Source organism: Lissotriton vulgaris, chromosome 9 (assembly GCF_964263255.1).
Source record: "Lissotriton vulgaris chromosome 9, aLisVul1.2, whole genome shotgun sequence".
Classification (NCBI taxonomy): Eukaryota; Metazoa; Chordata; class Amphibia; order Caudata; family Salamandridae; genus Lissotriton; species Lissotriton vulgaris.
Genome location: NC_141697.1, coordinates 331,217,883 through 331,242,064, shown reverse-complemented (window position 1 = coordinate 331,242,064; position 24,182 = coordinate 331,217,883). Strand labels below are relative to the sequence as shown.

Sequence of the window (24,182 nt, the reverse complement as noted above, 5' to 3'; positions counted from 1 at the left end):
CCTTAGGATACTCAACTGATGATTGGCTCCCTTGGTGGCATTGTAGATTTGCGTCTGCATATTTAAATGTTTGTCCAGGGTCACTCCCAGGGGCGCTGTGGTATCAAAGATTTCAAGCACAGAGGCATTGTAAAAGTCTGTGAGATCATGGACGTGAGCAATGTCTGTTGAGGGGATCAAGGCGGAATTGCATTGGGATACCAAGGCGTTGGGATTAATATTTTGGATATTGCTTTTCCATTGTTTTGTTTTTGTAGGTTGGCTTCATTTTGGATTTACCTCACCGTTGATGTAGAAGAAGATGCTGTAGTGATCAGTCCAGTCACATGGGGTGATGGATGCTAGTGATATAGTGTTTGTTTTCGTTATGATGAGGTCTTATGTCTCCCCCTGTTGTGGGTTGGGCTGTCACAGAATTGGGACAGATCCTGGTCTGACAGAAAGAATTTGAGACCGCTTATATTATGATTGCCAGTATTGTTCCAATGGAGATCTAAGTATCCCAGAAAAATCTGCGGCACTTGTGAGTTGTCGTTGGCTATAATAACTTCCATTAGTTCATCAATGAACTTCAGATTGTTACCCGGAGGTTGATATATTATGTGAAGTTTGCAGATGATGCCCTTGTCATCCGAGGTGTTTGTGCAGAGATTTTCACAGGAGGATAAGGAGATGGAGTCTGCTTGATTAACTGTGATTGTGTTTCGATAGATGCAGGCTAACCAACCTCCGGGTTTCACAGTTCTATCCAGGCAAAATATATCATGACTAGGGGGGACCAGTAGGTCCAGGATGGGAGCAGAGGGACTATTTAGCCGTGAGTTGAATGTAGAAGTTCTATTTCTGCACTCTTGTATGTTTTTGTTCTATTACTGCACTCCTGTATGTTTGTAGAGTGTCCTTTGAGATCTTAATAAGTCACTTATTTGCGGAGGTGCTCCTCCCCTTTGTGGTTGTCCTTTTCCACGTGCACATCCGCGAAAGGACAGTCTTCCCTGCTGGTACTGCCAATTTTGTTGTTGTTGGCTTGACTGACTACCTCCCTGATTAGTCAGTTGATTTGTCTGATGGGATGTTTCAGGATGGAAAGTGCCCCTACCTGTGGGTCTTTGCGAGGGCACTGATCCCCTATGCATATTGTCTCTGAACTGCAGAGCCCCCACTGACTTCGCAGGTTTGTTGTCTTTTTTCAACAGATTCAGAGTCTCATTGACCACACTCCTGAATAGTTGTTCCCCACTGAATGGTGCATTTAGTATGTTTGTTTGTACGTCAGATTTAAAACCTGAAATTCTCAAACAGGCATGCTGTCGCTCTGTAATGCCTATTATCATCTGCCTGTTTGATGTATCAGCTGCATGGAGTGCTGATTTTGAACAAGTATTGGTGATGTTTTTGCCATCCTCTACAAGGTGAGCTGTCCTCTTTTGCTACTTCTCAGGGAGAGGTCTCATCAGTTCTCCTATTTCCTCCCAATGTTGGTAGTCGTGACGATTGAGTAGTGCATTGGAATTCGCAATACACCACTTATTTGGACCACATCTCTCAACTTTTCGACCAATGAGGTCCATCCTCTTATTCTCCTTGTGTGGAGGAGGTCCTGTTGGGCTTAGGGAGTTAGCTCTCTTCCTAGCAGTTGACAGTATTGAATCTGTTGGAACTGTACATTTTATGTAGCTTGGAACTTTTGAAGAGTATTTATGCTTCTTCTCTGCCATAGGAGTAACTGCTCTACATGTTGCAGGCTCTTTAAATGCTGACTTGGGAGCAGGGGCAAAATTTGATTCATTGATCGTATGGGCAGGAGAGTCTAATAGAAAACATGATATGGTTTCTCCTCCTCTAACTGCACCCCATATTTATCTGCTGCCTTCATTATTACTTGATTGTAAGCCCCTATATCTTGAGGTGGTGATGACCTTGAAGGATAAGTGTCTATACCTTCTTCAGGTAAATATGTTTCACGGTCATGCCATTGTGTCTCCTGGCATTCTGAAGTCTCAGAACCCTGGTAGATCTGTTCCTCCTCCTCCTGATAGAAGATTTCCTCTTCTGCATCTTCCTAAGTTTCAGAAGTCAATGGTGGCTCTATTTCCTCGAGACTTTTGTCCCATTGATCCTTCAATGTCGAAGACTTCATTGGGATTCAAAATTGCTTTAGACTTTCGTCAAAGTCTTTATTCTTTTGTAGAAGAATCGCCATTTTGGCCTCAACCTGCGTCTTCTTTCTATCTTGGCCACCTGTTATTCGATGTCGAGATTTTCGGGCTGTCTCTTCGACGATGAAGAGCCCTTAGAAGACAACACGTTCGGCTAAACGTGTCGTTCTGTCTTGCCCACTCCTGTTTCCATGTCAATGCATCTTTTCCTCAACCGTTCTTCAACGTCTTGGATTTTTTGGGGGTCTTTACCACTGCCGAGTCCTTTTTGAAGGATCCGGGGGTACTTTTCTTTTTGGTTTCGCAGGAGTTTATCAAGTTCTTTCCCGCCGATGCTCCCTTCGAGGATCTAGAGTAGGATTTTTCGCGACTCGGGTAAGTTCTTCAAGGACGATAGTTCTCTTACCCAAGTTCGATATGTCTTCTTGCCCCCTTGAGTGTTGACGTCCAAAATCTGGATGCCAGCCTCCTTATCTCCTTCTGGTCCTACGGCGACATTCTCCTCTTTGTTGTTTGAGAGACCCAAGTCTCGTAGAGACGGGTGGGGTTGTTAGACCTGCATGTTATGGTGAGCTCGTATCTGCCACTACATTACCCTCAAAGTCTTCGGGAGGAACACAGAACAGGCGTTGCAGACCTGACTTCAGTGAGCTACTAGTAGGAAGAGGTTGCAGACCGGTTGCTGGTCCTTTTGAGAAAACTCATCGTGACAGTTTTTGCAAAACTGGAATGGTGTCTTCTTCATCACCATATACAGGGAGCCCCTTGCCCGTGCATTTTCCAGAACAGTCAATGGGAAAACCCTGTCCTTCTCACGAAACTTCTCGGGTACCTTCTTCAGATGTTTCCTTCATTCCAGTCGACTATCGGTAAACTTCTCTTGATTTCCAGGAAAACATTTTCTTCTAATTGTTGGAGAGCCTTGAGCATGCATCCAGGCCCAATTGTGGAAAAAATTAATATGAAGATGGTGACCAAAAGAGGGAGCTTCCGGAGGAAGAACAACAACGCCTCAAGAGGACACCAAATGGAGGCCAGTCGACGCCCACCACCACCAACACACAAAAAAAGTAGGACAATGTTTTTAGGGAGAATTCCAGACCCAGCCGCTAGATGGTGGAATGATGCACAGTATGTGAATCCAGAAAAGATTCACACTGCAAAACCAAACCATCTAAAGTATTTTCTACTCAACACTTAATGGAAGCTTTTGTCCCCATTTCATATTTCATCAGCTCATCATAGCGTCCAAACATTTTATACACACATAGAAATAAAGCAGGCTGCAGACAGAGTTAATAAGCTATTTATTACCACGAGTAATATAAATAAAATGTTTCAAGCATGTTTGACAGCCCACATTTATTTTAACTGGCATGCCCAAATTGTATTGGTGTACAACTCCCTGGTGGGGGTGGGAGTCAAGTCTGTGGCGCCACCTTAACCAGGTACTTTTAGGCTCTTTCAAAATTTATGTTGAATACATTGTTGCTGCAAATACATAGCCCAACTGCCATCCTCACCAAAGTTTATAGGTTATTTTAACAACGATAGCTACAAAAAGGTGTGTGAAGTTATGACTGAAGTTGGAAAATTACATTTTTGATTTTCAAATAGCTTTGACGATGTTGAATGAAACTGCATAACATTTGGAAGAAGCTTAGATTCTCTCTTTAACATTTTCTACAGAATGGTCAAGGGGGACAAAGTTGTTTGCTGTGATTGTGATCTAAAATACCATTGCCAATGTTTATTCTCATACAAATATTTGCTCTTTGGTACAAAACAAAACTTCTTAACAAAATGATCCAAAACATAGCTTTAAGATGGGTCTTTACTCAGAACTGGCGGTTTGTTAGTTATTTGGTGGAAATCAGTTTAGTAGTTTGTAAGATACCTGTGTTACAGAAAACATTTGGGTGGGCTTTGAAGTATTAATCTTTTGTATTTTGGACAGTTAATTCCTGAATTAATTGTGGATTCCGATAGAAGGCAAGAAAACAACAATCCAGAAAATTCAACGGCAATCTGACATTTTAATATCCTCATTTTGAAGAAAAATCCAAGCAAATTGATGCACTAGCTGTGACAAAGAACATATATTGTATCCTCTGTTACATAATTAGTGGGACGTGTGACCTTTTCACCGCTAGAGTCCCATGTAAAGGTGGGGGCTGTGGAGGTTAGGGCCCTGAAGGGTGTGATACTAGAGGATGTGGGGAATAGGACCAGGGGCACAGGTTCCAGGGCGCGTCATTACTGGAGGTCACCCCGGTTTTTACTGAGAACAGAAAATAACACTTGTTAAAGATGATATTGTATTGTGGAAAAACCAGACATTCATCTAAAACAATATCAGTTAAAGGGGCATTATCATAACGTAAAACCTAAAAATCTGTCAAATGTGCCTCTTATGTTCAACTAGGCAACATAACTCCCACCATGCACAGCATATGCCCTACATTACGTCACTGAAGTAGTTCAATATCCTTTCCCCCCCTGAGACCACTAGCCTTGACTTTTGTGTTGGCTCTGGGCATAATCCCTGAGCACATCACCTGTTTCCAACAGATTCTTCTGAGCCCAGTGGTCTGTGGCTGAGGGACTGGCCAGTGTTAAGGGTGGTGTACTACTGTCAGTGTCTCAATGTCCTTTTTAAAACTATATAGAGAAGAACAGCTTAAGAATTGGACTCACTAGCCAAACATATCCAAATAGCAATTGATGTAAATGGAAGGCTGCAATATCGCTGACGTATGGAAATCGCACTGTTATTTCTACAGTCAAATAAATGTGGCAAATGGGATTCATCTGTCGCTTTTGCAAGGACATGGTTTATGTCAATTGCGTTGTCCGGGTCGCCAGTCAAGACATCATTGTGATTTCTGATATCCTCACTTTGTATGTAAATATAATATAGTACACTGTTATCACACTCCGTGCCGGGTTTAGGGTACAGAGCTGCATGGGAAAAAGCAGCATAGTGGCTAATGGGATGTGTTTTACATTTCAATACTTTTACAGTCAGACATAAAACGCAAGCAGAGTCCCTCATTTCCCAGACCTTTGCTCTGCCACCCTGAGACTTCGTAACATATACTGCAGTTGGGAACTACTGCACATGTGCCTGTAATTGCAAATAAGTACTTTTAATGAAAACGGCAGGGAATTGGCAGAGTCCCAGTCACACCATCTCTCCTCCACATTGCACTGCGGGGAGAAGGGGTGAGGCCTGCAAAGAAACAATTAGTGTGTGACTTGATACAGGCACACCATCAGTTATTCCCCATGATTAGGGCAAGGCGGAATCACACTGTGCAGACAACATAGCATTTTGAGCAGAAACCCCTGCATTGCAGACATGGTGCTGTGCCTGCACCCTTCCTCAACGCAAATGCATTCCTGAAATGAGGTCTCAGTAATAATAGATGCCCTAGTAGATAATATTTTTAATGGAATACTGCAGTAATGATTTTAACAAATGGATTTCTCCTCAGAGGATACAAGTAGCAGTCGCTTTTTTAAATCCATGCACATCACATCACACTTTGGGAATTTTCCTATTAATTGGGGTTCCCCTTAACAATTTGCACATAACTACCAAAAACATAAGGGCACCACTACTTACCCATCTGTTCATAATGTGCAGTGATGTAGATTCACATGCTTATCATACTCCTGCCATTTAGTACTGGACTCAGACGTTTGCAAGTTGTTTTTGTTTGAAGAAGTTTCCTAAGTCACAAGATGTGATCATCTCGGTATACACTGCACATGGGCACTGACACCATGTAGATTGTGTTTGCACAATGTGTGCGAGTATGTACGGATTGTAAACATAATCAGAACACTGAAATGTTGGGAGCACCATTGAAAACAATGGAGTGCTCCAGGCTTCTAATGGCCAGTATTCCAATGTTTGCAATGTTTGCTCACACCGGTCGCTGTGAACAAAGGCTTCAAGGAGCACTAGGGGATTTTAATCCCCTCAGGCTCGGTGAGGCCTCTTAAGGCAGAATGTTCTAATAGACTTAGAGCCATCCGTAGCGGTTTCTCCCAGCCATTAAAGGCCCGCTTCCTTGTTAAAGGCCCTTGACAGCCTTTAATGGCTGTTGGAGTCCGCTATGGGCCTAGCATGGGAGATACACATAATCAGCATACACTGTAAATCAGTGCCCGCCAGAAGCGGTGGCTAGTGCGTGGATGTCTGAAACAAAGCCCTCAACACCTTATGGCATACCAAGGCCTGCGGACAGGCTACATAATCTACAAAATCATGCTCTTTACATGAGTATGGTGTTGATCAGGTTGCTGTCTTACAAATATCTGCTAGTGGAATGTTGCTTAGAAAGGCCATGGTTGCTCCTTTTTTGCAGGTGGAGCCGATAGAACCCTGCCTGCGCTAGTAGGTCTGAATACACTTGACTATTCACCCATCTATGCCTGCCTTGGAAATGGGAAGGCCTCTCTGAGGCTTTGTAAATGAGACATGTAGCTGATCTGTAAAACAGAAAGGCTTGGTCCTGTCAATGTAGTACATGAGAGCTCTTTTGAAACTTACAATGTGCAGTGCTCTCTCCGCAACAGAGTCTGGTTGGGGGAAGAAGACGTGAGGTTCTATGGTTTGGTGAAGGAAGGGCGATATCATCTCAGGGTGGAACTTAGGGTTGTTCTAAGAATAGCCCTGACCTTGCGGACCTGGATGAAAGGTTTTGCAAGAAGCGTGTTTAGAGTTCACTAATACACCTAAGCGAAGTAAAGGCCAGTAGAAAGGCCACCTTTAAGGAAAGAAATGAAAGGGGGCAGGGATGCATAGGTTCAAATGGTGGTCCCATACGCCTATGCGGGCTACATTGAAATTCCCCTCCGGAGCGGGAGGCACTCTAGGAGAGGCCTTAACAACCAGGTTCCATGAAGGTCTTAACTGAAGAGGAAGGAGTGTTCCCTGATCAGCATGTAGCAACTGCAGCTAGGCGAACATGTATAGAGGTGTAAGCACAACCTAACTTCTGCAAGTGCAAAAGGTAGTCACTAATATACTGAATGGTAGATTTTTACAGGGACTAGGTTTCTGCAAATGTAGTGGTGAAGGATCATTTTTCATTTTGCAGTATAAGGGACCCATATTGAGGACCATTGGGCTGACTTTAAATTGGACATATATTCCTGAGGCAAGTTAAGGTAACCGAATACTAAGACCTCAGGCTCCAAATTGCAAGACTGAGCTGTCTGGGATACGGATGGCTCGATTGCGTTTGGGCAAGATGGTCTGGTCCGAGCGGCAGCCTATTGCGAGAGTTGACAGATATCTGGCCCAGGTTGATGCTTTGTGTTACCACAATGAGGATTAGAGAGGTTTGCATGGGCATGCTCTCAAAGTAGGGGAAGCAATGGGAGCAGTGTAAAAGCATAGGCAAATTGCCCGGACCAATTAATCCATAGTGTATTGCCTATAGATTGTGGGTGAAGATACCTTGCGGCAAGGTTCAGGTATTTTGCACTTTCTGGGATAGCCAACACATCCATCAGTGGTGTGCCCCAGAGTTGGAAGTAGATGTGGAAAACCTTGCAGTGGAATTTCCACTGATGGACTTGGTGATGCTTCCTGCAGTGCAGTTTTGCAAATATGTTGTCCACCCCAGGGAGCTGCTCCAACATGAGGTGAATGCTGTGATAGAGAGCCCAGTGGCAAATCCCCTGTTCCAAGTGAGAAAGCCGAGGGAGGGAGCGTTGCCCTGCTTCTTTGTTATGCATAGGGGTCAATTTGTCAGTTTTGATGAGCACCACCTTACCCTGAATGACTTATAAGGCTTAAAGAGCAAAGTGAATGGCTAACAGCTCCAAGTAGTTGATATGGCAACACTGTTTAGAGAGCCACATAGTATGTACAGTCATGTTGTGAATGGGGATGTGAAAGGGCACCCTTGAGGTCAAGAGCAGTCATGAAGTCGCCCATATCCGGGCTCATATTTATTAAGCGGTTGTGGTGTAAACTATTTTTCATTGCTAGTACTGATCAGGATTTTTTATGTTTAAGGTTCAGTGTGGTGCCTAGAGGCTCACAAAAATGTAAAAGTCTGCTTGAAAGTAATGCCCACACCTTGCAGGGAAATTCATGAGTGGATATCCTGTGCAAATTGCATGACTAGTAGAAGGACTCTAAACTGTTTCAGGGTGGGCAGTTGTAGAGTCCCATAGAATTCATTTGGGATACCCGTGGCAATGTATATGACTAGATGGAGACTATGTTCAGCCTTCACAGACAGTATAAGTACCGCTTGTATTCCTGATCTAAAGGGTGCTGCCTCAGACCGGGCCGCCTTAGTTAATTGTGGCCTGTTAGCGAGGGTCTGAGGATTGTCTCTTCCTGAGCACTGCCAAATATCAACCCATTTCCCACTATCAAGTGGTTTTCGAGTCAGAAGATTCTGTTGTTAAAAGTGCATACCTAGGCAAGAACTGCACCTTTTGTCTCTACCCTGAATGCTACTCCAGAAAGCGAACGACAGCCAGGTGCGGTAGTCACAACTCATTGTGGTCAGGCTTTGGGTGCTTCAGATGCAACCAGCATTGTCACTACCTACAGTGATCCCCATTATCTTTAACATAGAACTTGTCTGCGCTGCAGAATGAAAAATGAACGATGTCAATGAACCACTCAACCCTAGCTTCTGGAGAGATATGGGTCTGCCTGTGGTCTGGGCTGCAAAGAGAGGGGTCGGAGCATCTGGCCCGGCAGGAAGAGATGGCCCTAGTCATTGTGCCCAGAATGCAGCAGCCTCGAAGAAGCAATCTGAAATTGTGGATGGAGCCAGTGTAGGCTCAAGTCTGGAGAGTGTCTCCAGGCCTCACAACGAGATTCCACAAGCCAAGCGAGCCGAATCTTTCTACAACCCAGTATGTGTTGGCTTACATGACTATAACAGAGGTCAGGGAAGTGGTGAGGACTCTGCTGTGACAGAGTCTTACAAAAATTCGAGACAGCCCAACTAGGAGGATTTCTATCAGCGAGGGACACTGCGTTGCTAACAGAGCTATACTCCTCCTGTTTGGTGCCACTGTACTCAAGTACCAATGCCAAGAGTCGAAGAACGTGGAGCTGCCGGTCTGCACTACTTGGCTCTGCAGGCAGGACTACTCGCCCATGCTCCAGTTACCAGCTGCTGTGCACTTCCGTATTCCAAGTGTCAATTCCACCAGGTAACTTAAGCCTGATGAACTTGAATATGGACTGTGTCCCTCAACTAAAACTGCAGCAGGTTACTTCCCCTTGTGGGACAGATGTGGCCTAAAGAACCTTATTGGAGAGATATATGGGTTAACTTAAGGATCACAGAACTAGGGAAGCTGCCTGCACCAGATTAGAAAATGCTCAAACCTGTGTCATATTTACACCTAAATTCGTGTGTCTACAAACCCAGAGCATGCATTTGACACCTTAAAAGGCAGTCCATCAGCATTTCCAGGAGGATTCTTGGGCTAACGCCTATGCACACATTGGTACAGAGGGCAGTGATCAGCCAAGTGCTGCCCCTGAATCTCAAGCCTTTCTGCTACACTGGTGTGTAGCCACACACTGGATTGAGTAGGGTTCCTCTATGCACTGGTAAAGCTGATCAATAGTCAGTCCCAGAGCTGGTCAATCAGATCCTCTACATAGTTGGGTAGCTCCTTCAATTAAATAAGACGTGGCCAATGCACCATCAGCTCATGCCAGGACCAAGGACAACAGAAACCCTTCCTGAGCTGCCTCCAACCAACGCACATGCAGATGTGGATTAAGGCCAGAGAACAGGCCAAACTGAGAATGTAGATTGAGCAGGAAGATGGAGTGGAGCTGGAAGCATTCTGCCAGGGACACTAAAGGCAGGAAGTAAACTGAGGAAGCAGACATTCCTCTTCAATTCACAAGACATTGCAAACCTAATTAGCTAGTCACTAGAGATAGAACTGTATCACAGCTATAGGCTGCCATTTTTGCAGAGACCATGGCAGCTGTTCACAAAGGCCTCTATCATTGTGTGTTGCTACACACAGGAAAGCCAAAGTGAATTCACTTCTGCACTCTGCGGGACATGCATTTAGGCACCAGACTAATCCTGCCCCATGCAGTGTACAAACATTATTCATTACTTTCTTAAGTAAATGGAAGTGAGAAACCATGAGTAATGGAGACTGTTAGAAACTTTTATACAAGGGAGGCCAGTAGGTATCTCTCCCTAAATGAGAAAGATAAAAGGCCTGTATTTTCGCTACAAATTTTGCTGCCATCACTGGTAATCATACAAAGACCAAGTAAAGAGATAATTAGCCACTTTCTTAAAGAGAGGCATTTTGGAAGCTCAATTCTAAGTACTGCTCTTGTGTCTAGGTCCACAAAACGAAGATGTCCCTCTGTGAGCATGCATGATTGCCAGTCTCACTGAAGGAAAACTAAAAACCCAATAACTGCCCAAGCAGAGGGCAGAAGAGCAAACTCTCAAGAGACATGAGGAAAATTGATCTCCCAATTGACATAAAATACACATATTTAACTATTACTGCAATTCCCTTTAACTATAATAGTGTGTATCCTTCTCAAAAATAATTTTTTGTTACTATTCCCACCCTTCACATGAAATACCAAACCAAATTCTGATTGAGATAACTGCTTTCCAATGTTTTTCAAGTTTCTGCCACCAGCTAGACATGATGTTATGTCAATCAAGAAAAAAGCCCAAATATTCTTGAAGATGTTTTAATATTAGGAAGATCAGACACTGGCATTAATAGAATATAGATCCTCCCTAAGGAAACTGAAATAGGAGATGGTGCAAATTACAAACTCAGACTCCATAAGTCAATGTACAGCCAATGCTATAACGTCAATGGAGATGTCATGTGATGAGAATTTGTAAGGCGAGCATCTCATCCAGAAGGGTATCCTGGCGCCTAAAGAAAGGGGTTGCAAACCTTGCTGGGGCCTACAGGAAGAGCCAGGTTTTCAGTGTCTTGGGAAATTTAAGGACTGAGCTAGCTGTTCCGATGTGCATTGGGTGGGGAAGGGGGGTCATGCCAAACTTTGGGTGCTAGGAACTAGAAAGTGTGACTGCGGGCTCTGGCTCTTCGTAAACCGGAGATGTGGGCAAGCAACAGGCCAACGGAGCGGAGTGTTCTGGTCTTCTGTGAATTGGGAGCCAGTGAAGGTCTTTGAGGCGTGTGAAGATGTGAGTGAGGGGAGGGAGCTTGAGCGTGAGTCTGGCACTATTGTCTTTGATGATCGCGAGTCTTTGTGAGGTGTGAAAAAATACTGACAGTGAGTTCCCATAGCAAACTTTAATGTGCATGTACACTTACACCGCTTGAAAACAAATAACGCATTCATAGGTCCCTCGAAAGCCCAGCATAGGAAACAGTGTCTGTGTTTAAAAGGTCACCCATTTCCTTCTAGCAAGTCCATGGTCAGCATTAGAATAATGTTACTTTTGGGGGAAAATAAGTTGCATTTTCAGAATTCAGCCACTAGATGGCGTCATATGCATTGCATGTAAAACTAGTCAATGCTGAAAAACAAGGTAGCTGCCACGGGAGCTCTGCTTACAATGGTAATGAGACCCAGAATGAATGTCAGTTACTGAGATTAATTTAAGCATTCAACGTATTACTTTTTTCAGTAAACATTTGGACTTTCAGCTTTGAACAAGCATTTTCAAAGCCAATAGGTCTCGCCTATGCAAGAGCTGTGGACTTTGCCAATATGTTTTAGCCATGTTGTACACCAGCGTGCCTGCTGTTCAGCATGGCTCAAGTTTAGTGAAGCAAAGGAGAGTGGCGTGCAGTGTCGAATAGTGGAGTAGAGTGGAGTGTTATGGAATGGTGTAGGGTTGAGTGGAGTGTCATGGAGTGGTTTGGTGTGAAGTGTCGTGGGGGTGTAGACTTGTAGAGTGGAAGGGAGTAGAGGAGTGGCATAGAATGGTGTAGAGTGTCAGTGTTGTGGAGTGGAGTGGCCTAGAGGGTTCAGTGTAGAGTGGAGCAGTGCTTAATTTGAGCCTGTGGTTTCCGGTGCGCAGCACTAAATTGTCAGCACCGGCTTTAGTGACAATCCACCACAAAGTGGCACTGTCTGATATGTGGACAACATCTGTGTTTATTAAGTTAAATGGCATTGAAAATAAATAATAACAGCCTCTCATGCCATTAATATTGCAATGTGTGGCCTGAAATAGTCCAAATTGTCACACTTGTAGGAGCGTGATGGAGAGTTGTTATATTGGTACTGCCATTGGCAGTGCTGGCAAAATGCGTGGTGCATGTTGCAGTGCCCTTCCGAGAACTGCTCTGGCACGTAATTTTTTACAAATCGAGCACTGGAGGAGAGTGCTGTAAAGAAGAGTGGAGTAGATTGTCTTAGAGTGGAATGGCATAGAGCTATGGTAGTGTTGTAGAGTAGAGTGGTGTAGAGTGGGGTTGCATAGAGTATCAGACAGGGGAGTGGCCGAGAGTGGAGTTGAATGCCCTAAAAAAAGAGTAGTGTGTCATAGAATAGAGTGGCGTAAAGTGCCATGGAGTGGCATAGAGAGAGTTGAGTGGAGCGTCACAGAGAGGAGTAGTGTTGTAGAGTAGCGTGGAGTAGAGTGTTTTGGAATGGATAGGCTTAGAGTTTAATGGAGTAGAGCATCAGAGTGGAGCATCAGAGTTGAGTGTTGTAGAGTCGAGTGCCATAAAGTGGCCTAGAATTTAAGTGGCATAAAGTACAGTGGTGCGTTGGGATTGAGTAAAATGGTAATGAGTGCATTGACAGAGTGCAGTGGTTTAGAGCAGAGTGGAGTAGAGTGGTACACAGTAGAGTGGCATTGAGTGGTGCAGTGGTATACAGTGGAGTGGAGAAGAGTGGAGAAGAGTGATGTTGAGTGTAGTGACGTAGAGTAGATTGTTTCAGAATACAGTAAAGTGGCGTAAAATGGAGTGTGGCATGATAGGGCAGAGTGGTGCAGGGTAGAGTGCAGTAGCACAGAGTAGATTGTTTAAGAGTAGAGTCAGTGGAGTGGTGCAGGGGGGAGCAGAGTGGCACACAGCGCAGTGGAATAGAGTGGAATGGTGCAGGCTAGAAGGCAGTGGCAGAATAGTGGTGAAGAGCGCAGTGGCATAGAGTAGGGTGGCATAGAGTAGGGAGGCATAGAGTGGAGTGGTGCAGAGTAGAGTGAAGTGGCGTAGAGTGTAGTAGTGCAGAGTGCACTGGTGCAGAATGCAGTACAGAAGCGTAGAGTGGTGCAGAGTAGAATGCAGTGGCGCAAAGGAATAGTGTATAGTAGAGGGGCATACAGTTCAGTGGCAGAGAGTGCAGTGTTACAGAATAGAGTGTTACAGAGTAGTGGTGTAGGGTGCACTGGTGTAGAGTGGTGCAGAGTGAAGTGAAGTAGAATGCAATGGTGTAGAGTGGCATAGCATGGAGTGTTCCAACAGTATAATGGAGTTCAGTGCAGTGGCGTATAATGTATTGTTTTTGAGTAAAGTGGTGTAGAGTGCATTGTGCTCAGCGGCGTAGAATAGTGTGTCATCGAGTGGTGCAGGGTAGATTGCTGTGGCTTAGAGTGGAGTGGCATAGAGGGATGGCGCAGAGTAGAGTAGATTGTTTCAAAGTAGATTGCAGCGTCAGAGTAGATCAGAGTGGCTTAGAGTGGATTGGAGTAGACTGCAGTGGCGTACAGTGCACTGGCATAGAGTGCAGTAGTGTGCAGTGGCATAGGGTACAGTTATTCAGAGACAAGTGGCATAGAGTTCAGTGGCGGAGAGTGTAGTGTTGTAGAGTAGATAGCATAGAGTGCATTGGTTTTGAGTAAAGTGGTGTAGAGTGCATTGGCGTAGAGTGCACTGGCACAGAGTAGAGTGGGCAGAGAGTGCAGTGTTGAAAGGAGACTGTCGCAGAGTGCAGTGGTGTATAGTAGAGTGGTGTAGAGTGCATTGAGGAGGAGTGTAGTTGCATAGAGTGGCATAGATAGCAGTGGCGTAGAGTACAGTGATGCAGAGTAGAATAGAGTGGCGTAGAGGGCAGCGACGGAGTACAATGACAGAGTGCAGTGGCATATAGTGCAGTGGTGTAAAGTGCTGCAGAGTAGAGTATAGTAGCATAGAGTGCAGTGCAGTGGTGCAGAGTAGATTGCCATAGATTGCATTGGCTTTAAGTAAAGTAGTGTAAAGTGCATTGGTGTAGAGTGCAGTGATGCAGCATGGAGTGTTGCATGGAGAGGCGTGACCGAGTACAATGGAGTGGCGCAGTGGAGTGGCACAGAGAAGATTGTTTCAGAGTTTAGTGGTGTAGAGTGCAGAGTAGATTAGCGTAGCGGAGAGTGGATTGGCGTAGAGTGCACTGGCACAGAATGGAGTGCCACATAGTATTGTGCAGTGGCATAGAGTGCAGTGCAGGAGAGTAGAGTGGAGTGGCATATAGTGGAGTGACAGAGTGCAGTTGTGTATAGTACAGTACTATGGTGTAGAGTAGAGAGGCGTAGAGCAAAGTGGCATAGCGTGGTGTGGTGCAGAGTAGAGTGCAATGGCCCAGTATGGAGAGGTGTGGAGTGGTACAGATTAGACAGCAGTGGTTTGCAGTTTTGCAGAGTAGGGTGGGGTAGTGTGATGTATGCATGATGTGGTAGTGTTCTGTCATTACAGACAATGCATCTTCAATTGAAATGACCATTACATCTGCACAGACATGGTTTTATTGATATAAATATATAGTGCACAAACGATGTGTGGAACTGTCATGTAGAATATTGATTGGCTCTGATTGTAATAAATATTTGTTTCCACCACACTTCAGAATTACCAAAACATGTGCTTCATTTGTGCTTTTCTAATTCCGATATATTCTGAAATATCTGCACAGTTAATTTACAGACATTTACAATTTGTTGTGTGCTAGAAAAGAACACAACATCTTACAGCCTTCCTCAAGCACATCTCCAGTAGCCAGCATGATTGTGACATAAATCCTCTTACTTTGAAGTCAGAGAAAGACAAGTAAACACCGTGCTCCTTGGAATACAGAGCCTGTCATTTGACCCCTGTCTTTGAATGCACAGCAAATGTGACAAGGTAAGAACAAGATTTAAATGCCTGTTTACAGAAATTGAGCCCCGGTGTAAGAATACAGTAAATAGGACTTGGGCAACGGAAGGGATTAACTCAAGCTGGACATCCTAAAAAAATATTGAGACTGCAAATAGAAAGCAAGAAAATGTGAGTTACATACCACAAAGCCAATAGTAAACAACAGGCGGAATGCATTCCTAGGGAAGCTTTCCAGATGTCTCCAATATGTCAATAGCAAATCAGACAACTGCTTTGTCTGGTAGGCTTCACCCTAAAAATGTCCACCATGTGAACCTACAGACCGAGAAAGCGCTTTGAAAGCTTGAGGGCTCGGTAGAAGGAGAGGGCAGGATGTTTAGCCTGTTGGTGGTTGAGCAGATGTGAGGGGATCTGGAGGGGGCAATAATAGATTGACCATTCTGCTACTCTAGCTCTTTCCGTTTGGGCTACAGGCTAGGGGCTACTTTTAGAGCAGAATGAGCTGCCATGCCCACATTTACCCGATTCTATATACGGCCACCTGGAATGTAGGGCTGAATTGAGCATGTTTGCCCACCTATGGAAAGGGCCTTGTATTGGGGGGTGGGGCTTCGATTCCGGCACTGGCTGAGCACCCATTTCTACCCTCGCCCCAAAACATAAAACAAGGTTTCTAACGCTACCTTCCATATCCTGGGGAGGTTGCACAACCAGCAATGTGGAACAGCGTGCAGACCCTTCACACTCGAGCTAGAAACCTACTCAGTTAAGGGCTGTATCAACGACAATGGGATTGAAGCATGAGTGTGTTCTTGCCACCCTCTTATTTAATCTGTATATCTCTGACCTTTCAAATGTTCTAGATAAAGTGGCTTTGTACGCCCTGGAAGGTCATCCCATATCAAACATTGTCGATGTGGATCCATTGTTGATGAGAAACTCGAGTGGGGCTGCAAAGACTAATCAACAAGTTCTCCAGGTGCACAACAGATAACCACCTCGAAGTCAGTCTTAAAAAGACAAAAGTGATGTCATTCTGGATGCCCATTACTGGCCAGTGTTGGTGGTAGCTTAATGGGCAACGGATAGAAGTAACCTCTGATGAATATCTAGGAGTTAAACTAGACTCACACGCCGCCTTTGCCTCCCAGAAAGATATGATCAAGGAAAAAGCCACGTCTTTGAATTTCAGAAAAACTGTGGAGCCACTCTCTGATGCCACCTTTTTTTTTCCTTTAAAGATTTTTTTATTGGTTTGAAAAAACAAATAAGTCACAGTTCTCGTTTGCATACTTTTCAGTACAATTACATCATTCCTACATATCAGAGGATTCAATAGTAAATCACCCCGGTATATGTTCCATTTACTACATTTTGTATCCCATTTCTTAGGAAAACCCCTGGACTTGAACACCTCTTTTTCTGCTATCATACATTTGTCTAATTCCTTAGTCCAATTCTTCAGCGATGGTTTCTCTTCCACACCCCACTTCATTGCAACTGCTCGTTTCACTAGCGTGTATCCCAGAGTGATCATTTGTTGCTCCACCTCTGTAAGGTCTGTAGCTTCTCATATATTAAGGAGTCTCAGTTGTGGTGTTAAGATAATCTCTTTTCCTAGTGCTCTCTGCATGTGTCTTGTGGCCTTTTCGCATTGAGTTTGTATGTGGGGGTACTCCCACAGGTATACAACGGTTACCACGCATTTTTTACAACGCGGTACCGTTACCACGCTACTTTTACCACGCATGTCGTTACAACGACATGCGCTGGGGGGCATGTCTGGGAGTTAGTGTGTTAAAAAGTGGCATCTTGTTGGCATTTTTGCTAAGGTAACCTCCGTAATCTGATGCCACTTTTAACTGTGATTAAAGCAAAGTTTTCACCAAAATGGGCATATGGCAGCAAACTGATGTTTGGGCAGGATGCAAAATTTCTAGATTCTCTTCAGATCAGAACGTATAAATTTGTCTTCCGCCTTCGATAGCAGCTTCCCCAGTTCAATTAACCCCTTCCATGCTAATGACAAGGTCAGCTCGTCATGGGTGTTACCTGCGCTGTGCTTATGACGAGCTGACCTTGTCATGAACAATGGGAAAAAATGAGTTCCAGCACCCAGCGGGAAAACCCTTAGCAGCCAAGGTGTTAAGGCTCGATTTTGCCATGGCAAAACAAACATTGGCCAGGAGAGGTACCATCTTGAAATGTTGTTACAAAGCCCGGTGTATCCTTGGACTACTAAATTCAGGCAGAGATAAATTTGCAGGCAGGAGCGGTACCCTTTAAGAACTATTTAGAGGAATCCATTGAAATCCTGGAGCTTGGGGTGTTGTGGCAAATGTCAATGACTCAGGCTGTATTTAAAAAAACTGTGAATAAATGTATCCAGAAAATAAGTCGACTGGAGGTCAAGAGGAACCTTCCAAAGCCATCACATGGGTGGCTGATCCAAACTTCCTATACAAATACACTGGAGCAACCGTATTTGGGTGCCGGTTACTCAATTACATCAAGAAAAAGTGTATTACTTTGTGGTGTAATCCATGCTCGGAAAGGACCCACCCCGCAAAGTGGATGGTAGCAGGGACTGCTATGTGCAAAAAATGCAGACTATGCAACTTGGCTGATAAAACCGTGATACACGTTTTATGCATTTGCCCACGCTTGCTGAAACACCAAAGGGCCTTGCTACACAAAGAACTAAGGGTTCTGGGAATTTGAAGTTGTGGGTCAGCACTTATTGAACCGCTGTGCCCACAAAACCTCATGCTGAACATTTGCATAGTCAAATTCCTTGACACCTTCAAGGAGGAGGTAGTAGCTACTGCACAAACTAATGGGGTTGGGTTACAGGGGATACTTTGAGGGGGACGGCCATTCCAGAGCACTATTACCTTAATTAGGAGCCACTCTGATGATCTGCACAACGCATAGCGATCACTACCTTTCATGAGCCCTTGGCATCTTATAACTATTTTATAACTTCTTTTAATATGGAAAAATGGGATATGGCACGTAATGGCACGTAATGACCAGACTCCTTTGAAAATGGACTTCGAATTGGCATAACTGTGTAAATAATCTTACTTTTTATGAATGCTTCACATTTTGTCTCCCATCTTTTAAAGACCACAAATATGAAATTGCTATGTAAATGACAAGACTATTCTAAATAATGTTGTAGTTATTGTTAATTAATTATGTGATTTTATTGGTAGTTTAATTGTTTTCATTCACTATGCACTTTATAAAATAAATAAATACTCAGTGCTCACTGTGAGGTATCAGCTCTTCACAAGGTGGCCGTGTATAAATCGCCAACGTTGTTCGACATGCTGTGACACTGAGTTGTCAGGTGTGAATACTGGGTGCAAACAGGGCCACCATCTTAGTTTGACTAGATGACTACAGTGGCTTAATTCTAAAAGAAAGAAATAAAGTGTCTATGTGGCTTCATTTGATAGAAATGTATTTGAATATGTAGTCCCACCAAACTAAACAAACCGGTTTATTTTGGTAAAAGGTCCTGTTTTTTACTGGATAAGGAAAAATGTCATTAACAAAGCCTCCACGAGAATAACAAACACGGTTGAGGCTGTCTGTGTCCTTTTTGGTGCCCTCATTACATTTGAATTGAGAAGGAAGTCACTTGCAGGTCTTGAAAGCCAAGCTGTCACTCAACAAGAGATAGCTTCTAAAGATAGCAACACTCATACTACTACATAAGACTGTTCTAGAGGGCAACAGAGAAAAACACTAAACCTTTTACAGCAACCTAGAACCCCACTATTGACCATGGATTAAAAAACATTTTCTAAAATATGTATATGCACTTGGTTTACGGCTCCTGCACACCAATATCAAACTTGAAAACAGGCAAATGAGGTATTATGTGTCATTGAAACAAGCACTCCCCAGTGACACAGAAACAAGCCCTTCAGCTCTTTCTTTTATTATTTACTTCTAGGTTCTTAAAAGGGAAAAAGGATCAATGGAAGGCTATCAAGTTTTTTTTAAAGACTACAGCCTGAAACAACAACTTTTCAACAGTGGTTCAGCAGAATATGTCAAAGAAGGTTTCTGTGAAACCAATGAAGGACAGCTTCACCCATTAAGCTCTGATATGTTACACAAACCTGTATGAACAAGCCCATGCTTATGTTTTTAAGGCACCAGTTTAAAGACAAATTCTTGGCACCTTTAATTCATCATTTACAAGCTGGATTGGGAGTTTATTTAATGTGGCTCATCAGCGGCATCTACCTTGGATTTAAACAAGCCTCGCCCATAACTGACCGTCCCATTAAAAAAACCATAACGGAGAATGCGGTATAATAAAGAAAAATGGTCGGCAGGCAATAGCATCGGGAAATCTGCTCAGTCGAGGAGATCGATAGGTCGTAAGTGCATAAATGAACAAAAAAAATGTGCAGGAAATCAGAGAAGCCCCAACAAAAGGTTGACAACTGAAAATACACATTAATATGGCCAGGTTTTATATCATTGGATTACGTTTTTGTAAAGTAAAGAGGAACTGCTTTTTTTTTAGTCATGGTTTGAAAGTTCATAGGGTTAAGTATCAGTGTGCATCGGTCGTGGGACAGGTCAGGTCCTGTGATGCTGTATCTAGTTATCTTCTTGTGATCAGAGGGACAATCAGCAACAAAGCAAATGCCCTGGTGCCCTACCAAAAGGCACTATTTTTCACAGTGGGTTTTAAGGACATTCGTGATAAAAAAAATTAATAAAAGGTCTGGCATTCCCTTTTATGTTATCTTACTACTATTTGTATAGCGCAACAGCTGCCCCAGCAAAGGGGCGTCCCGGCTTTATGGAACAGATCAGTGGGAGGTTTAACATTGAGTTTTGGCCCCAATAACAAATCGACCCACAAGAAATATCAGCAGACACTTCTCAATAGCATATCGATATAGATAATTATTTGACCTCGAGTTAGTTTGACCTAGTCCTATAGGAAACATGCACCTCTAGCTTTACCACTGGTCCCTCAGGAAGGTGCCTATTTGCTCATCTTGGTCATCAATGCTGATCAGCATCTCTGAATTTGTACCTACCTTTGCTGACAGACGTCCTAGGACTCCCTTTCTCCATCGTGTTCGATCCTTGGGAGTTGTGTTCTTGATTGTCCGGCTGTATTTTGGGAGGTAGAGTGGCAGATGTCGATGCTTCTGTGTCAAGAAAGTCCGACTGACGCGACTGGCCCTCTGCAATAGATTTGGACCGCTCCCTTGAGCCTTCTTTCTTTGGCTTGATGAGCTTTGCAAGTGCTCTAGCGCCGGCCCACTGGTTTTTCCTAAATTAAAGAAAATGAGCACAGAGAATACAGTATTGAATGCATAAAATGTAATGTGTTTCTTTGAAATCGGATTGTGATTTAAGAAATGTGGATGCAAAGAGAGATGCAACATGCATAATATCATACAGTAGTAGCCCTGAATATGACTGCACTGAACAAGACCACATGCTTTACACAGCTTTATTAACTTCAGATATTCTCCAAGTGCCAGGAAGAATCAGTATGGTGTCACATTAAGTGACAAGTATCAGATTTGTTGGCAGAACAAAACAATGAGGACTTACCCACTACTGTTACTTCCAGTAGGTGCCAGGAACACAGGCACAGTAGGGAAGGTTCTGAAAATAATTACAATGTAACTCCTTGACCTCACGTTGTTCTCATCAGGAATCCTGAATGGTAAGTGGCTATAGTGGATGCTTCTAGATCTAAAAATGTTGGCCATCACTCAGAGATTGAGGGGCCTTTTAAAGTTGGGAGACCATGAACCAAGTTTCGATGATCAACTTGAGAGACTGTCAGTTAAATTAGTTTCTTTACCACTACGATTCACTCCCTGCCTCCTCCAGCAACAACAGAAATGTGAGTTGTTCTGTGGTGGCGTGACCTTGAGCAATATAAGGTTTGTTTGCTCTGATCTCCAGTAATATTGAAATATCAATTGACTGGATGGGGTTTCCAAAAAGGCAGCAACACTCGTTTTAATTAAGTCTCCATAGGAGTGTAATGGTCAGACGTAGACTGTGCTGGACTGCAGCTTGCTAAAGGAGTCGGGTTGCACATAACTGGCTAGCCGAACAAGGTCGAAACTTGTCTGAGGTTACTTGTGTTTTGGTTTAGAGGGGGATGTGGCCTAGAATTTCAGCCAAGTGGGCTTTTTGGTGATGGGACCAAGACTGATCGTACCATAGTTGGTAACCTCCTGAAATTGCACGAAAGAATGTAATGTACCTTGTTTGATTATCAGGGGTTCAGACTAATGCAAGCATTTACATGTATCACTTTTTTGCTGGCCATGTATCTTTCCCAGCCCATGTTCTTTGGAACATTCCCAATTCCATATAGGGTTTCATCCTTGGGGTGTGGTCCAATTTTAGCTAATCCACCTTAGTAAGCTTCTTCTCCAAAACAGTTTTGCACTTTATGTCCAATTTACAAAAGCCCTTCTCACTGGAGATAAATAGGTGATTGCAGGCAAAAAGCACTCTACTAAGCTTCATTACTTTTACTACACCTGGGGCACTGGTGATTTTCCCAAGGCTCTCTTGAAATTCACCCACCCTCCAAATAGAACATCTATTGTAACACACTGTGCAAGCGCTCTGGGCATAAAAGTTGATGAAATGGGCTTACTTTTTTGGGGCTGGATCATAGAACTTGTATTGATCCATAATTTTTTCTTCAAGCTTTTCCTTCTGCCTCCTCAAGGCATTCAATTTATCTCTGTGGGGATAAAGGATCAGAACAGTGTTGAGGTGTTCAAGGCAGCAAATTGGAGCACTTAGTCCTTCAGTATTCAGAGACACTTCCAGCATTACATCCCACCCCCGCCACACTCATGGAACAAAGTATCAGATTCTTACACACTCTGAAGAACCCTTCCCTGAGCCTGGTACTATAGTTCTACTCTAACATTGAAACTCCTCTTGAAAGGGCTTTCAAATGACTGTCTCCGGCACACCCTATTTTTAAGCATGTGCTTTAAATATAAGAAAAACACTGCATTCTTGGAGTTGTAGTTCTAAGCTCGGTTCAACAGAGCAAAACAAGCACAAGACACCTACAAATAGATGATTTGCAAAATGAAAGTCCAGGAATGGGAACAATGTATCCTGGTGACGTGGGGTCATCTGAAAACCCCATTCCAGAAAGGCTTTAAGGGCAGAACAATACCAAACCTCGACCCAATGGGACTGTTTGGAGTAGGCTAAGTGAGGAGAGTTCACTAAAGTAAATCTTTCCATATCTGCACACTATACAGATACATTTCTTCACTTGGAGACATGATTGCGCACAGGGTTTCTATTCCCTAGTACCACAATATTGTGTGTTAAATGAAAAACTGGCAAGTTCAGCCTACCGTTAAGCGGTTGCTTACTTCCTGGTCTATTGGACACACAAAATTCAGCACCAGTCAAATGAAATGGCCCTCATCACTTTCCGTACATATACTGTTTCTGCTCCTCATGGTAGTGTTCCTTGCTTTCCATGCTTTGCTCCAGGAGCATCTGGTTCTGCTGGCTCAACATCTGGATCTGGCTTAGAAGATGATGGTTCTCCTCTTCCAAGTTGCCCTTTAGCCGGGTCAGGAGCTGCACAAACACAGGCGAAGCAAGTTAAGCTGCAGGAAAAACTAGATCTTCAAAATAAATTACAATTATTCAATGCTTCTACATCCATGTAGTGCTATGTGCAGCTTACAGTGAGTATTAAAATGGAATATTTTTATTTCCCTTAATTATCTGAGAAAATATTAAGCTGAAATTGTTGTTCGAGGTTAGAACCTGTAACCTCGGAAATGATAGTCCTGCAACCAACTTCATATTCTGCTACTGACACCTTCAGATGTTTGGAATAGTTAATTAATTTAGTAATGTGAATGATTTAAGGGATAACTGCTCCTTAAAATAAGAAAAGGACTAAAAACACCCAAGCTACCTCTGCAGATTTTTTCCTCCAATATAACAAGGTGGAAAGATGTAACTTGAAAGCTGCAGACTTCGAATACAACATGGGAGAGTTTCATTCAGGGCACCCAATGACCACCAACCTAATTACTCCATGGCCTTAATAAAATAGTGAAAATATGCACAAGGGGTGGGTGAGTGACATTTTTGTAAATGCAGCTATTGAAATAAGTGCACCTTCCACGGAGTTTATGCCTTGTGTCATATGTAGACTAGTTTGAAAACATTCTCCACCAGCTTGAGCTGCACTACAAAAACAAGCACTGGCAAAACCAATCTGTTTTGCCTACGCGGAATCTAGTGACTTTGTCCAAAAAAAAAAAAAATGTTGCACAGCAGTGCGAGCTGCTGTGGTACATAGCAAAAGTGTAAAAAAAACTAAAAACTGATAAGATGTGGCCAGACCGCATCACAGTTTTTTTTTTTTTTACTTCAAGCTATAGACACACATTTTTCCCGCCGCTGCGTCCCTGTGGCCCCGACCACCTGCAGTCCCATTCGCTGCCCCGCTCCCACCTTCCAGCTGCTCCTCCCTCCCGCTCAGCGGGCGCGCCGCTGGTGCACCTAATGCAAGCCCGTCTGTGCCCGTCCGTGCCTGCACCGCTCCCAGCGCCAAGACCCCTGGACACGACGAACGCCACGATGCCAGACACCGCTACGATGCCAGAACCCTCCACGCACTCAACACCGGACGATCACACACCTGCTTCCCGACTGCCCCGAAGCGCACCCACGGAGCTTTCACTTGCCGGAACTGCAGCTTCACAAGCATCCGCCCCACCACGCTGCCGACCAGGAAAGAACCTAACCACCTCAGATGCATCCTTCTCAATACCCGCTCCGCCCAAAACATGCCGTTGAACTCTGGGACCTACTCGACTCAACCTCCCCAGATGTCGCCTTCCTCACGGAGACCTGGCTGAACCACGCCTCAGCACCCGACATAGCCATAGCCGTCCCGGAAGGCTA

General features: G+C 43.9%; 1 protein-coding gene across 3 annotated transcripts in view; it reads right to left on the bottom strand.

Moving 5' to 3' along the window:
* CCDC88C (coiled-coil and HOOK domain protein 88C) overlaps window positions 1-24,182 on the bottom strand; it is a 584,514-nt gene that overhangs the window by 130,853 nt on the left and 429,479 nt on the right. For all 3 annotated transcript variants that reach the window (XM_086937646.1, XM_086937645.1, XM_086937647.1), the window contains exons 23-25: window positions 22,693-22,838; window positions 21,880-21,969; window positions 20,285-20,523 (exon numbers count right to left, since the gene is read on the bottom strand). In XM_086937646.1, the coding sequence (XP_086793772.1) occupies window positions 20,285-20,523; window positions 21,880-21,969; window positions 22,693-22,838 (475 nt within the window). The remainder of the gene's footprint in view (window positions 1-20,284; window positions 20,524-21,879; window positions 21,970-22,692; window positions 22,839-24,182) is intronic.